At 37.6% G+C, this 17,614-nt stretch overlaps 1 protein-coding gene across 2 annotated transcripts in view; it reads right to left on the bottom strand.

Annotated features, from left to right (window-relative positions):
* The window catches only part of FMN2 (formin 2), a 415,306-nt gene that overhangs the window by 78,297 nt on the left and 319,395 nt on the right, over window positions 1–17,614 (bottom strand). For both annotated transcript variants that reach the window (XM_030936062.1, XM_030936061.1), the window contains one exon: window positions 5,567–5,618. In XM_030936062.1, the coding sequence (XP_030791922.1) occupies window positions 5,567–5,618 (52 nt within the window). The remainder of the gene's footprint in view (window positions 1–5,566; window positions 5,619–17,614) is intronic.

The raw sequence follows: 17,614 nt of genomic DNA, 5'->3' as shown, positions 1-17,614 counted from the left end.
AACCTGGCAGGTGGAGGTTGCAGTGAGCTGAGATGGTGCCACTGTCCTCCAGTCTGGTTGTCAGAGCAAGACTATGTCTCAAAAAAAAAAAAAAAAAAAAAAAAAGATCTTGCCTACTGAATTAATGGCAGAGAATTTCTTCAATAAATTTTTTCCTCAAGGCTCATAAGGTTTCTCTTTAGAAATTGTGATAGTTAATTTTATGTATCAAGTTGGCCAGGTCATAGTGCCCATTTTGGGGTCAAACACCAGTCTAGATGCTATTGTGAAAGCAGTTTTTAGGTGTGGTTAACTTTTTTTTTTTTTTTTGAGGAGTCTCTGTTGCCCAGGCTAGAGTGCAGTAGCGTGATCTCGGCTCACTGCAAACTCCGCCTCCCAGGTTCAAGCGATTCTCATGCCTCAGCCTCCTGAATAGCTGGGATTATAGGCCCCTACCACCATGCCTGGCTAATTTTTTGTATTTTTAGTAGAAATGAGGTTTTGCCACGTTGGCCTGGCTGGTTGACCAGGCTGCTCTCAAACTCCTGAGCTCATGTGATCTGCCTGTCTCGGCCTCCCAAAGTGCTGGGATTACAGGCATGAGCCACTGTGACTGGCCTAGGTGTGGTTAACACTTACATTACTAGGCACTGAAAAAAGTAGATTTCCCTTTAAAACATGCTGGGTCTCCTCCAATCAGTTGAAGATCTTAAGACTCAGGTTCCTGAATATGAAATAATTCTGTCTGTAGACTGCTTCAGACTCAAGATTGCAATATTCCAAGGAACTTAATCAAATCAACAAGCAAAAACAATCCAATTAAAACAATAGGCAAAGGACATAAATAGACACTTCTCAAAAGAAGACATACAAGTGGCCAACAAACATGGAAAAATGCTCAACATCGCTAATCGTCAGAAAAATACAAATCAAAATCACCATTGGATACTATCTCACACCAGTCAGGATGGCAATTATTAAAGTCAAAACGTAACAGATGTTGGCAAGGCTGTGCAGAAAAGGGAATGTTTGTACACTGTTGGTGGGAATGCAAAGTTGTTCAGCCACTGTGGAAAGCAGTTTGGAGATTTCTCAAAGAACTGAAAACAGAACTATAATACCATTCGACTCAACAATCCCACTACTGGGTATACACCCAAAGGAAAATAATGTATTCTATCAAAAACACACACAGTCATATGTTCATCGCAGCACTATTCACAATAGCGAAGACATGGAATCAATCCAGGTGCCCATCAGCCGTGAATTGGATAAAGAAAATGTGGTACACATACATCACGGAATACTACGCAACTATGAAATGAGTGAAATCATGTCCTTTGCAGGAATGCAGATGGAGCTGGAGACCATCATCCTAAGAGAACTAATGCAAGAACAGAAAACCAAATACTGCCTATTCTCACTTGTAAGTGGGAGCTAAACACTGATCACACATAGACATAAGGATAGGAACAACAGACTCTGGGGCTACTGAACAACACAGGGGGATCACGGGCTCAAAAACCACCTACTGGGTACTACGCTCAATACCTGGGTGATGGGATCATTTAGATTCCAAACCTCAGTGTCATGCAATATACCCACGTAACAAATCTGCACGTGTACCCCTTCATCTAAAATAAAAATAAAAATTTATAAAGAGAAGAAAAAAAGATTGCAACATCAACTCCTACCGGAATTGTCACCTTGCCCTGCTAATTTTAGACTTGCCAACTTTTACAATTGCATGAGTCAATTCCTTAAAATAAGTTTCTCTATCTTTCTTTACACACACACACACACACACACACACACACACACACACACACGCGAAAACCTCAGAGATATTGTGGGTTTCATTCCAGACCACTGCAATAAAGTGCATGAATATTGTAATAGAGTTACATGAATTTTTTGGTTTCCTAGTGCATATAAAAGTTATGTTTACATTATACTACAGTCTATTAAGTATGCAACAGAATTATGTCTGAAAAAATACATACTTTATTCGCAGATACTTTGTTACTAAAAAAATGTTAATGATTATCTGAGTCTTCAGTGACTCAGTATCTTTTTGATGTTGATGACTACTGATTGATTGGAATGGTGGTTGCTGTAGGCTGGGGTGGCTGTGACAATTTCTTAAAATAAGACAACAATGAAATCTGCCACATCAATTCGCTCTTTCGCAAGAGATTTCTCTGTAGTATATGATGCCATTTGATAGCACTTTACTCACAGAAGAGCTTCTTTCAAAACTGGAGTCAATCCTCTCAAACCCTACTCCTGCTTTGTCAACTAAGTTTATGTGATATTCTAAATTCTTTGTTGTGATTTCAACAATGTTCATAGCATCTTAACCATGAGTAGATTCCATCTCAAGAAACTACTTTCTTTGCTCATTCATAAGAAGCAACTCCTCATCTGTTCAAGTTTTATTATGAGATTGCAGCAACTCAGTCACATCTTCAGACTCTACCAATTCTCTATTTCTACCACATTTGCAGTTACTTTCTCCACTGGTGTCTTGGAATCCTCAAAACCATCTGTGAGGGTTACAATTAACTTCTTCCAAACTCCTGTTAACGTTGATATTTTGACCTGCTTCCATGAATTATGAATGTTATTGATGGCATCTAGAACGGTGAATCCTTTCCAGAAGGTTTCAATTTACTTTACCCAGATCTCTTAAAGGAATCACTACCTATGGCAGCTATAGCCTTACCAAATGTATTTCTTAAATAATAAGACTTGAAAGTCAAAAGTACTCCTTGCTCCATGAGCTACAAAATGAATGTTGTTTTAGCAGGCATTGAAACATGATTCTCTTTGTACATCTCCAGCAGAGCTCTTGGGTGACCAAGTGCATGGTCCATGAGATGTGATATTTTGAAGGGAATCTTTTCTTTTTTTCTGAGCAATGGGTCTCAGCATTGGGTTTAAAATATTCAGTAAGCTATGCTATAAACAGATGTGCAGGCTTTGTTGTTCCATTTATACAGCACAGGCAGAGGAGATTTGACATAATTCCTACGGGCCCTAGCATTTTCAGAATGGGGAATGCGCACTGGCTTCAGCTGAGAGTTACCAGTTGCATTATCCCCTAACAAGACACTCATCCTGTTTTTTGAAGTTTCACTTTTTAAAAAATTTATTTACTTATTTATTTTTGAGACCGAGTCTCGCTCTGTCACCCAGGCTGGAGTGCACTGGCGTGATCTCAGCTCACTGCAACCTCTGCCTCCTGGGTTAAAGCAATTTCCCTGCTTCAGCCTTCTGAGCAGCTGGGATTACAGGCATGCACCACCATGCCGGGCTAATTTTTGTATTTTTAGTAGAGAAGGGATTTTACCATGTTGGCCAGGCTGGGCTCGAGCTCCTGACCTCAGGTGATCCACCCACCATGGGCTCCCGAAGTGCTAGGATTACAGGCGTGAGTCACCATGCCTGGCCCTGTTCTCTGAAGCTTTAAAGTCAGGCATTGATTTCTGTCTAGCTACAAAAGTCCTACATGGCATCTTCTTCCAACAGAAGATATTTCATCTGCATTGGAAATATGTTGTTTAGCTACTTTCATGAATTACCTTAGATCTTCTGGAGAACTTGCAGCTTCTCTATCAGCACTTCTTGCTTCACCTTGCACTTTTTTGTTACAGAGAAAGCTTCTTTCCTTAAACTTCATGACCCCACTTCTACTGGCCTCAAACTTTTCCTCTCCAGTTTCCTCACCTATTTCACCCTTCACAGAATTGAAGAGCATTAGGGCCTTGCTCTGGATTAGGCTTTGGTTTAAGGGAATTGAAACAGGTTCAACGGTCCCATAGCACTGATGTTTATGATTTAATTTGAATAAACATAGAAACTGACCCTCACAGTTTTGAAACTTGAGAAAGTTACATTTGTCTTTTTTGAGTTCCTTTCTCAGGAAACCAACCATCAGGCTTCCAACATAGTGTCAAGGAACTGAAACTCACCAGATCACTGCATCTGGACAATGAGATGCCGACCCTTCAGCCACTGTGATTGCCTAACCCACCAGTTGCTTGCTGCTGACTACCTCCTCTTCCTTACCCCTCCCTAATTCCTACTCTCCCATACATGGTTACATTTCTTCCGTGCTATATAAATCCCTAATTTTAGTCAGTCAGGGAGATGGATTTGAGACTGAGCTCCCATCGCCTTGGCTGCAGCACCCGATTAAAGCCTTCTTCCCTGGCAATACTGATCTCAGTGACTGGCTTTCTGTGTGGCAAGTAGCTGTCCTAAACCAAACCCCTGGCATTTTGGTAACAGACTATTGTGGCTGGTTTGATCTTCTATTTAGACCACTAACACTTTCCCCATAGCAGCAAGAATGCTGTTTTGCTTTCTTATCATTCATGGGTTCATTGAAATAGACTTTTAATTTCCTTCAAGAGTTTTTTCTTTGCATTCATAACTTGGCAACAGTTTGGCACTAGAGGTCTAGCTTTGGGCATATCTCGGTTTTGGATATACCTTCCTCATTAAGTTAACCATTTCTAGATTTTGTTTTAAAGTGAGAGATGTGTGACTCTTTCACTTGAATACTTAGAGGCCACTGTTGGGTAATTAATTGACCTAATTTCAATACCGTTGTGTCTCAGGGAATATGGAGGCCTGAGGAGAGGGGAGAGGCAAGGGAACAGCTGGTTGGTGGAACAGTTAGAACATACAATATTTTTCTACTACATTTACCATCTTATATGGGTCAGGTCATGGTGTCCCAGAACAATTACAATAGTAACATAAAGGATCACTGATCACAGATCACCTATGGTAACAGATAATAAAAATAAAAAGCTTGAAATATTACAAGAATTAACAAAATGTAACACAGAGACATGAGGTGTGCACATGCTGTTGGAAACATGGCACTGATAGGCTCACTAGAAGCAGAGTTGCCACAAACCTTCAATTTGTGGGGAAAAAAATACAATTATCTGCAAAGCACAACAAAGAGAAGTGCAATAAAATGAGGTAGCCTGTGTGTGTGTGTGTGTGTGTGTGTGTGTGTGTGTGTGTGTTTATATCTGTATCACCAGTTTGTCCTTTCTTTCTAGAGAACCCTGGCGGATATAGAGAGATGGGAGGAGAAGAGAAAATGGAGGCAGAGAAGCAGGGAGATTTCTGAGATACTTTTCTATGTTTACCCATAATTGCAAGTCTCCATTCTGGAAATGAAGGCGCATCCCAGGAAAGCTCATTGCTCCCTACTTAGACTTCACTTTTGAATACGGAAATTACATAGTTTTTAAAAATTATCCGAACTCTGAAACAGGTTCTTGCTATCTTCATTCTTTTGTGTATTTCCATAGTTCTAAATCCCATGTAAAAGAGAAGGTGCTAAGCTAGTCACAATAATTTGGTATTTAACAGAATTATATGTTACCCAGAGTAACAAAAATTCAGAAATCCACTGTGGATTTATTTAGAGTACACTGTTTTATTAGATGTCTTTTTGTTTTATGCTTGGAAATTAAAATGTAACTAATAATTGGTTCCTTGAGATGAAATACACTTAGCATGTTATAAGCCTATTCTGGGAGGAAATAAAGTAATTTCTCACCATTTATGAGTCTCTGTCAGTGAATTTTCCTCTGCCTCTTGGTCAATTTTGGCTGAAAGTGCAAGAAAATAAAAGTATATGAGATAAGTGATAAGCTGTTACACTGTTTCAAGCAACATCTGCCCTAAATAACATAACTTATTTTCATTATTAATTCTATTGTACTACAACCAGAAGCTTATTTCAAATCTATGGATGTCATAGATACATGATTTAAATGATTCTACTTAATTTTAATTAAGTGGATCTTATTACATTGACACAGGCAAGACATATTATCTAATCAAAAATTTTGGATTCTGAAAAACTTTCTTTAATGCAGTCACATTAACCTGAGAGAAGAAAACACTAGCTTTATATTTATATTAGATGTGTCAGTGTTTAAATGCCAACAATTAGTTGAAAATAATTCCCTCAAGCAAAGGCATAAACACTACGTCAAAAAAAACAAAACAAAACAAACAAACAAAAAAACGCCTAAACAGAAATGGTATGTGACATTCCTCAGTTATGTTAAGAATTTTGAACTCATTTCAGTAGTTCATACCAGACCACAGGTGAATAGATCATGGTCTGTTCTGAAAAGGGGGAATGTGATAATATATCCATTTGCTTGCTATCATTTTTATTTAAAAATAAAGAATTGGGATCTGCTACAAACCCAAAGGTCAAATTTGAGGAGATTAAATCAGTATTCCAAATTGCTTAAAATAACGTAGGAACTCCATCACTTAAAGTATGGCCGTGACTTCATTTTTTTTTTTTTTTTTTGACAAGTAAGCATTCTAGGAATTATGTATTACTTCACCTCCATCCATTTCCCTACACCTCCATACATATTAATATATGTTTGACATGAAAGTTTTGAAGATACTCTTACTTCATGCATTGCTCTTTGATATTTTTAGTCTGTCTCTTAGATTTTAAAACATTTGTTGGGACCTGCTAAATAGATTTCATGACTCACTAATGGTTTGTGACCCACAGTTTGAAAATCACTGAGCAACAGGACAAAAAAAAATTAAAATGTAAAAAATAAACCCTGGGACTAGTGAAAGAAGAAGTTGTGTTTTTATTATCATTCCTCTTTGGGTCACATGTGGGGCCATTTGGAGAACTTAGGAGACATAGTGGAGCAGGGCAAATTGGTGATAAAAAACGGGAACTGTGCATGAAATAAAACCCACGGTCACTTGGAAACTGTTAGTGTCTCTATCACTGCTTACAACACAATAGAACAGCTTAGGCTAGTTCATGTTTTACAACCTCAAGACAGTGTTCTTTCAAAGGTTTGCACGGTATCTGCAAAGTCATAACCCAGTGTCATGTTGCCACTCTTTGCCAGGATTTTCAGGATTTAACAGGGATCATTTCAGGTAGCAGCAGATATTTTTTTCCTTCTTTCCTTTCCCTTTTTGTATACCAGATTGTTTGTATAAACTTACAGGTCAATTGATAACTATATTAAAAAATAGAATGAATATTCTATGATTTTACTTTGAAAAGGCTCCAGCGTGAACATAATGTTTTATAAAAATCTGCTCTGAGATGCCCTGCATAAAAGATGACTTGCTTCCAGAAACAATTCTAGGAATACATAAAGTTTGTTTAGGCGAAGTAACAAAAGCACTACAATGCATACTATTTTCAGGAAGGGTATTTTTCCAATTGCCCTCACATATCTTTGCTTTTTCTTTGCAAAGTACAGAGATTAAGGCAGACTAGAAGAAGGAATTTCTAGACTATTTTAGAAGATTAAAGTAAATGATTTATGACACTTAAAAACACACTACCGTACAACAAGATGCCAGAGATCTGTATTCGATTCCTGATTTTGCCATTTAAATTATCTCTGTGACTTTAGGCAGATGCATCTGTTAACATGTACAAAATACTTAGCATGGTGACTCCAATAATCAGTAGAAACTTAATAGATAAACAACCTTTGAAAATTCTGGACCTGAAGATCTCAACATTCTTAAAGTGATATCATATATAATGTTTAACTGAGTCAGTCAACTAATAATTTATTATATTCCAATGTTATATTCAATAAAGAAAACACATACAGCTTTTCAAAAAGCATAAGCTTTTCAATCGTGTTTAGTGGAATAAAGTACGTTTTATTTGTTCATAATGACCTCTCTTGATGTTCACCCAAACAGCTCTTGCTTAGTTGCGTGAGCAAGTTGGGCTGAAACAAAAACTTTAATCCAATTCGACAGAAGACTGATTCTTATTGAGGGAACAAAACATAAAGCCAGACTTTCTTATCAAACCTAATAGCCGTATCACAATCAGAAAGACAAATTGCAATAAGAAACAATCTCTTAAAATGCTCTATTATCCATTATTTTACATAATTTTGAAGCTAAAGGGATTTGTGTATTCAAACTGTAATCAGCTTCAATAAACAGTCAAATGAGAGATCAGAGCAAGAACATTAGAGTACACATTTCAATTCCTGATGTAGAGTCAATAATTCAAGGAACTGAACAGATTTCCTTTGTGTACCAATCTTAGGAGAAAAACTTTCTGAAAAATTGGGGTGCAATTCCATTTTATGGAAAAACAGAGATACCGTTTTTCCAACATGCTGCTTGCATATATGCATCATCAATATTTTATTGTCACCATATATATATATTTTTTGAGACAGGGTCCCACTTTGTCACCCAGGCTGGAGTGCAGTGGTACAACCATGGCTCACTGCAAGCTGCAATTCCTCCTGTAATCCTCCTGCTTCAGCCTTCCAAGTGGCTGGGATTACAGTGTGTGCCAACACGCCTGGCTAAATTTTTCAATCTATTTTTTGTAGAGATGGAGGTCTTGCTATGTTGCCCAGGGTGGTCTCAAACTCCGAGGCTCAAGCAATCCTTCCGTCTTGGCCTCTCAAAGTGTTGAGATTACAGGCATGAGCCACCATGCTTGGACAACAATTCTTTTAAACATACTTATGGGGTTAACTTAGTGACAACTGCAGGACATGGTTGCTTTACATGGTGAGGGCAAACCTTCCAAACCAAAATAAAATGTAATTTAATCAGTGAAAATTAAGATATCATTTGGAATAAAATACATCTGCCATTCATTCATGAAGCAAGCAAGCTAATTACATGCAGTGACCCCAATCAGACCAGCTGTGCTTTTCAGTTTGAGAAACAACTCTGATAGGCTGTGTACCACCATTGCTACATGCACAGACTTTCAAACATGACTTTGCTGAAGGTAACACAGAAAATGAGGTGATTTTTCTATTTGCAACAACTTATTGTTATTTGATTTCCTAGTGTATTGTTTTCTAAAAGTACAAAAATTATTTTCAGATTTCTAATGGCATAAATGGTTTTGCAGAGTTTTGAAAGCCAGTGTAACTTTTAGCAGCAGTTTCTTATGTAGTGATAATCAACTATTAATAAACTTCATTTTAATAGAGTATGCCAAGTGAATTGCATAAAAGAGATAAAAAAGATTTCAATTTTCTACTACAAGATTAATTTCCCAACTCTTTAGAGTAGACACTTCATTTCTTTTTGACATGATTCAAATGATCAGGATGGCAAATTTCTGGTCATTCATCATCAAGATAATTATAGGGTAGCTAAAGCAGCATTCAAAATAGACAAATAGGCACAAGGCTTCGTTGGTGATCTTCATATTGTCATCAAATCACTGAGCTTTCTGTGCTACTGTTGCCCAGCAATGCCTGACCACTTTTTTTTTTTTTTTTTTTTTTTTTTTTGACACAGAGTTTTGCTCTTGTTGCCTGGGATAGAGTGCAATGGCGTGATCTTGGCTCACTGCAACCACCACCTCCCCAGTTCAAGCGATTCTCCTGTCTCAGCCTCACAAGTATGTGGGATTACAGGCACATGCCACCACAGCAGGCTAATTTTTCTAGTTTTAGTAGAGATGGGGTTTCATCACATTGGTCAGGCTGGTCTTGAACTCCTGACCTCAGGTGATCCGCCCACCTCAGCCTCCCAAAGACCACTTTTGACAGAAGCGTTTTTATGATGCCTAATGGACATCACCACCCAAGGGCATCCAGATCTCTGAGAGCAATCACCTCTCCTCTACCTTGTACCATAAAAGCTACACTTTTTTGTAAATGCTTACACTTTGCAAGGTCTTTCTCCCACTCTGCCTCTCATCTTCAGATCCCACAAGGTCCAGTGTTGGGAGCTAGAACATGAGCTTTAGTCAGGTAAACCTGGGTTTGAATTGTAATGCAGCCATTGAATTGCAGTAGATTTCAATAAATTTGAATAGTCGTTTCTTTGATGTAATAACTTTTATTCATCATTAAAGCAGGGTAACAATTTCTTTTTCATTGAGTTGTTTCATGATTTAATAAGATAATGTATAAATCACCTGGTATCTAGTCATCCTCTTCCTGTCTTTCCTTTATGCCCACATCAGTATTACTATAAAGTAGGATGGAGATGCGTTGCTTGCAATATGTGAAAAGTCTTCCATTGTAGGAATCTCACATATTTCCTTGTTAATTTTTCTATACAGAATCCAGATGTTGAATTAAAAATATACTTTGCTAAAATAAGGTTGCCTCTTTACAGCGACAGAGAAATTATGGCCAAGACCTTTATAAAACCACGGGATTGCTTTAAAATATATTTAATAGATTTTACTTCTACTTAATTTGTGTGTGAAGTTGTTTTAATTGGCATAGAATGGAGAAGTCCAATGCCTGCAGCAGAAGCACAGAGATTAATAGCTCCTTACTCCCCTCCCTTCTTTTTAAAGACACAGCAGTAAATAAAATTGCTACAAGGGATAAGATAATACTTTAGGTGAATTTAGTGAGAACCTGATGAAATCTAAAAGATAGAATGATTTTTTCAAAAAAATTTAATCCTCTTCTAAAGCTCACCTCTTTATTCCAAACATACTGTGCGTAATTATTCATAGCTTGATGTTTGAGATCCACTGCCAAGAAAAATGTTCTGAGATAGAGTATACTGAAAACAGAATTAATAGCGGAGTAGAGTGATAGTAAAATAAAGCAATCAATCCTCCACTGACACTGGAGGAAAGGAACAGGATGATGTAGTTTAAGAAAAAAGGCAACAATGAAAAGTGGTTTCTCATGACAATATTCAGAGAATACCAGTAACCCTTACTTGAATAGACCTAAAATTGCAGCTCCTTAGGGAAGCTGATCACTTGCTGTACCTATTATTTTAGTGATGATGTTTTCCCTTTTGCCCACCCCCCAAATCTCAAATGATAGAGATCTGCAATTTGAGGCAGAGAAAGCCTATAGTTGGAACCATACAACAAAAGAAACATCAAATGTTTTAGGAGGCAGCTTTTATTTATTTGGTTACTTTTCTTTCCATCTATTTATTTTAGAGTTAAGGGCATAAGATTACCTTTTAGATTTGATCCTACCAAAGAGACCATTGGCTTAGACAGTCCTGTGCCACTGAACATGCAACTGATTACAAATAGTGATTTAATGGTTCTGTTACAGAACTTTTTTATTTGGTGATGCCTTCTCCAACGGCACTAATGTATCTGACTCCAAATCTCTACCTCCACTAATACTTTCTGGTGGTTGCTGTCCTACTAAGTTACTATTTTGACCAGTGATTAGTGTCTGTAGTCGCTGTCTGGCTCCAGACTCTTTTGCAATGTGAAATATTTCTGCTGAACTTGTTCCAAATGGCTATGAGTAAGCAAAGACACGAAATGGACGCCCTTTCTGATCTTGAGCTTTCATGAGGGAATACCACATATTCCCAGGTAATTGGAGACAGAGTTGCATTTGAGTAATATCAGATGGAAGGCAACTCAGAACCCTTTCATGTGCTTGTCTAGGCTCTAAATCTTTTTGCTATTTTTCCTTTTTATTTAAAGTGTTAACTAGTTTTTGTTTATAATTAGCTATGAATGTGCATTCCAGTTGCTTTTAAGTGCAGCCAGTATGGGATATTTTTTAGACACATGCAGTGCCTTTCCTCTGAGTCATTTAAAGTTGTCATTTAACTGAAGATACATTGCTTTAGTTTCGAGATTTTTGACATACTTTTCCTTTCGACGATGAACTAAAAGTCAGGTAAATTTAAGTAGTTCATACATGTCACAGTGTATGACTTTCAGAATATCTTTCCTTAGACAGCAAGAGAAATAGCTAAGTCCCAATGCACCTTCCTCCTCTATGCTGCGCAGGTTCTTAGGACAATAAAACAATGCTGTGGAACACTCCTAGGAAGAAGAAAGAGAGCATCTAAGGCATAAAATGACAACTTGACCTTTGCAATAATTCACAGCTACCTTTTATTTAATACTGAGGGTTATTTCAACTTTGTATGTAAAATATAAATGTATGGGGGCTAGTTATTAAAAACTCAAGGACATATACATAATAGAAAATGACACATACTTTAAACATTTTATATATGTGGCTACTGGCCAAACCTAAAATATAGGAAAGCAGTGCGCTATTATCACCCAGCCTGATGTAGGCATTGAAGTGGTCCTCAGTGAAATTTCTCTCCAAATCTTCGTTTTAAAGCCAAAGTAGAAAAGACATGGGAAAACATAATATGCATCCATGAGCTAGACAGTACAGTAGACAGTATAGTCTAAAGGAGCTGGAACAATTTTCCTACTAGAAAATTGCTGACTCGAACTAAATTTTTATATCAAATCATACCCAAATCTATGCATTACTCTACCTACAGGATAAGCAAATCTCTCCCAGACTTTCACTAATGTAGCATAGAAATAAAGACATGCCTTGGGCCAATTCCTTTCCTTTTTCTTTGCTAAGAGACAACTACCCTATTGAAGAATATAAATGAAGCATACACTTAACTAATACCAGGCTGAACTGAAATAAAAATCCTTCAGATAAAATGAAAACTTCACTGAGCCTTTAACTAAAAATATGCAAATACATGCATTAGGGCTGAGCTTTCCATATTGATAGCAATATCAATTCATTCCAATTTAGGGATTCAAACTATCGAAACACAAAACTGCTGGAAATAAAAATCAGAAAGCCAAAAAAACTTCTGGTGTGTTTCTTTTCTTCCTAATCTTACTTGCCAAAACAATGCTTAAAGCCTAGGGTATTCCAATCCTAGAGACAAAAGCCACATAATTTAACATTACAATATTTCAGCCAACATTTGAATGTCTAGCTTTGTTAGGGACTCATATGCAGGTAATATTACATAGTTTTTTCCTTCAAGAAAACGGTAGATCGAGAGAGAGACAAATAATCATACATGTAGATGTTATCGAGATGTTTAAATGGGAATGTTAATATGGAATGATGTTGATATAACTATTCTAATTCTTTACATATAATAACCCAAGATAATAAACTCTATAAGAAAGGGTTTATAATTACTCCCACTTAAAATCAGGAAATTAGTGATTAAAAAATTTGATTAAGGCCGGGCGCGGTGGCTCAAGCCTGTAATCCCAGCACTTTGGGAGGCCGAGACGGGCGGATCACGAGGTCAGGAGATCGAGACCAACCTGGCTAATACGCTGAAACCCCGTCTCTACTAAAAAATACAAAAAAACTAGCCGGGCGACGAGGCGGGCGCCTGTAGTCCCAGCTGCTCGGGAGGCTGAGACAGGAGAATGGCGTGAACCCGGGAGGCGGAGCTTGCAGTGAGCTGAGAGCCGGCCACAGCACTCCAGCCTGGGCGACAGAGCGAGACTCCGTCTCAAAAAAAAAAAAAAAAAAAAAAAATTTGATTAAGATTCCAGAAACATTAAATAAAGGAGACAGGATTCAAACTCATGGAGTCGGACTCCAAAGTCTTAACACTGGCAAATTAGCTATGAGTACAGTTAAGTGAAACATCCATTTGCCTATCGAGAGAGAAGTCAGTAAGGAAAAGACAAAGGCAATGCATGGGAGTTGGGACTAAAATGATTAACAAGTTAGTCAAGTAGAAAAAGGATCAGAGACCGGAGAGGGTAAATAATGAACAGTAGGAAAAAAGACACAGGAGCAAAGTTGCACCAGAGTTCGAGACGTCAAGACGAAAGATAAAGGAGGCAAAACTGGAAATACAAAGGACAAGAGCTGGCAAAAATGCCATGCAGAGGCAGACCCAGCCTCTCATGGTGTGATCACACAACAGGCAAAGCAAAGGAGATTGAATTGTGTTCATTTGCTTTGATTTGATTTTTGCCTAGAATATATTTCTTTCTTTTAAAAATTATTATTTTAGATTCGGGGGGTATATATGCAGGTTTGTTACATGGATATATCACATATGCTGAGGTTTGGGCTTCTACTGAATCTATCACCCAAATAATAAACATAGTATTCAATAGGTAGTTTTTTGACCCTTCCCTCCTCTTCCTCTTCCCGCCTTTGGAGATTCCAAGTCTATTGTTTCCATCTTTATGTCCATGTGCACCCATTATTTAGCTCCCACTTAAAAGTGAGAATTTGTAGCATTTAATTTTCAGTTTGCATGTTAATACACTTAGGATAATAGCCTTCAGCTGCATCCATGTTGCTGTAAAGGACACAACTTTATTCTTTTTTAAGACTGAGTAGTATTCCATATATATATATATGGTAGTATATATAATATGGTAGTGTTCCATATATAAAGAAAAAATATGTATTTCTGTCATCTGTTATGATGCTGTTGATGGACACAGGTTGATTCCATGACTTTGTCACTGAGAATAGTGCTGTCAAACATATGAATGCAGGTGTCTTTTCTACACAGTGATTTCTTCTCTTTTGGGTAGACACCAAGTAACGGGGTTGATTTCTGGTAGTTCTCCTTTCAGTTATTTGAGGAATCCCCATACTGTTTTTTGTAGAGGTTGTACTAATTTACGTATCAACAGTATATAACTATTCCCTTTTCCACACATCCATGTCTACCTCTGCTGTTTTTGGCTTGCTAATAGCTGCCATTCTAACTGTTGAAAGATGGTATTCCATTGTGATTTTAATTTGCATTTCACTGATGACTAAGAATGTTCAGCAGTTTTTCATGTATTTGTTGCCTACTTATATGTCTTCTTTGAGAAATGTCTGTTTATATCCTTTGCCAACTTTTTAATGGGATTAGCTTCTTCTTATTGAGTCGTTTGAGTTCCTTCTGGATTCTTGACACTAATTCATTTTCAGGAGCATAATTTGCAAGTATTTTCTCCCACTCTGTAGGTTGTCTGTTTACTCTGTTGATTATCTCTTCTGCTGTGCAGAAGCGTTTTCATTTAATTAAGTCCTATTTATCTATTTTTCATTCTGTTGCATTTGCTTTTGAGGTCTTTGTCATAAATTCTTTGCCTAGGCCAATGTCCAGAAGAATTGTTCCTAGGTTTTCTTTGAGCATTTTTACAGTTTCAGGTCTTACATTTAAGTCTTTAGTCCATCTTGAGTAAATTTTTGTATATGGTGAGAGACTGGGGTCCAGTTTCATTGTTTTACATATGATTATCCAATGTCCTAGCACCATTTATTGCATACAGTGTCCTTTACCCATTATTTATTTCTGTCAGCTTTAAGATTGGTTGGTTTTACACATGTGGCTTTGCTTCTTGGTGCTCTATTCTGTTCTATTGATCTATTGCGTCTAATTTTGTACCAGTACCATGCAGTTTGGGTTACTATAGTCTTATAGTACAATTTGAAGCCACAAAACGTGATGTCTGCTTTTTTTTTCTTTTTATTGAAGATTACTTTGGTTATTCAGGCTCAGTTTTGGTACCATATGAATTTTAGGATTGTTTTTTCTAATTCTGTGAAAAATTATGTTGGTAATTTGATAGGAATTGCACTTCTGCAATTTTGAAGATTGCTTCGAACAGTATTTTTTTTTTTTTTTTTGAGATGGAGTCTCACTGTGTCACCCAGGCTGGAGTGCAGTGGCACGATCTTGGTTCACTGCAACTTCCGCCTTGTGGGTTCAGGCAATTCTCCTGCCTCAGGCTCCCGAGTAGCTGAGATTACAGGCAGCCACCACCACACCTGGTTAATTTTTGTATTTTTAGTAGAGATGGGGTTTCACCAGGTTGGTCAGGCTGGTCTCAAACTCCTGACCTCAGGTGATCTGCCCACCTCAGCCTCCCAAAGTGCTGGGATTACAAGCCTGGACAGTATTTTAATGATGTTGATTCTTCTGATCCATGAGCTCAGAATGTTTTTTCATTTGTTTGTGCCATCTACACAATTTCTTTCATCAGTGTTTTATAGTTCTCCTTGCAGAGATCTTTCACTTCCTGAGTTAAATATTCATAGGTATTTTACTTTTGTGTATGGCCATTGTAAGTGGGACTAAGTTATTGATTTGGTCTTAGTTTGAATGTTAGTGGTGTACAGAAATGATACTTATTTTTATACATTTATTGTGTATCATGAAATTTTGCTGAAGTCATTTATTAGGTCTAGGTATCTTTTGGAGGGATCTTTAGGGTTTTCTAGGTTTAGAAGATCATGTCATCAGTGAGCAGAGATAATTTGACTTCTTCTTTTCCAATTTGAATGCCTTTCATTTCTTTTTCTTGCTTGATTGCTTTGGCTATGACTTCCAGCACTATGTTGATTAGGAGTGGTGAGAGTAGGCATCCTTGTCTTGCTCCAGTTCTCAGGGAAAATGCTTTTATCTTTTCCCCATTCTGTATGATGTTGGCTGGGAGTCTGTTATATATGGCTCCTATTTTGAGATATGTTCCTTCAATGTCTACTTTGTTGAGGGTTTTTATCATGAAGCAATGTTGGATTTTACTGAATGCCTTTTCTGCATCTATTATGATTGGCCAGGTGCAGTGGCTCATGCCTGTAATCCCAACACTTTGGGAGACCCAGGCAGGCAGATCACCTGAGGTCAGGAGTTCAAGACCAGCCTGGAAAACATGGAGAAATCCCGTATCTACTAAAAATACAAAAATTAGCTGGGCATGGTGGCACGTTCCTGTAATCCCAGCTACTCAGAAGGCTGAGGCAGGAGAATCTCTTGAACCTGTGAGGTGGAGGCTGCAGTGAGCTGAGACCTAACCACTGCACTCCAGCCTGGGCAACAGAGTGAGACATGTCAAAAAAAGAAATAAGATGATCATATGGTTTTTAAAATCTCTTTGTGTGGTAAATTATTTATTGAAACACATATGTTAATCACATTCTTTAAGTCAATAGACAGAGACCCAGGAATGACAGAAGATGAACCAGCAAATAAGGATATTAATACTAATGGAGTTTTTTGTAACCACCCTCAAATATTAAAGAAAAACATGAACATAATGAGGAGAAAATGGAAGATATAAAAAAAAGAACTCAGTGGAACTTGTAAAGTGAAAAATATAGTATCTGAAATAAAACGCCCACTGAATGGAAATCACATAAGATTAGACACTGTAGAAGAAAATAACAATAAACTTGAAGATGTAAAATTTGGATCTATTCCAACTGAAGCACATAAAGGAAAAGACTGAAAGGACAGCAGAATCTTGATGACCTTGTGACAGCAGTAAACATTCTAGCATTATGTGTCATTGTAGTCCCAGAACAAAACGAGAGATGGAGACAGAAAAATCACTGAAGGAATAAGGGTCAAAAGTTTTCCCAATTTGATACACACCACAAATTCCTAAAACCAAGAGCTCAGTTAACCTTAAGAGAGAGAAAAACACAGCCGGGTGTGGTGGCTCATGCCTGTAATTCCAGCACTTTGGAAGGTCGAGGTGGGTGGAGTTCAAGACCAGCCTGGCCAACATGGTGAAACCCTGTCTCTACTAAAAATACAAAAAACAGCTGGGTGTGGTGGTGGGCACTTGTAATCCCAGTTACTTGGGAGGCTGAGGCAGGAGAATCACTTGTACTTGGGAGGCGGAGGTTGCAGTGAGCCAAGATCATGCCATTGCACTCCAGCCTGGGCAACAAAGGTGAAATCCTGTCTTAAAAAAAAAAAGAAAAGAAAAGAAAAAAGAGAGAAAAACACATATACCAATGCATATCATAATAAAAATCCTATAAAATCCTATAAACCAGCAATAGAGGTAAAATTTAAAAACCAGAGTTTAGGAGAGTGGCGAGAC

This window comes from Rhinopithecus roxellana, chromosome 8 (genome assembly GCF_007565055.1).
Source record: "Rhinopithecus roxellana isolate Shanxi Qingling chromosome 8, ASM756505v1, whole genome shotgun sequence".
Classification (NCBI taxonomy): domain Eukaryota; kingdom Metazoa; phylum Chordata; class Mammalia; order Primates; family Cercopithecidae; genus Rhinopithecus; species Rhinopithecus roxellana.
This window is presented reverse-complemented; position numbering and strand designations above follow the sequence as displayed.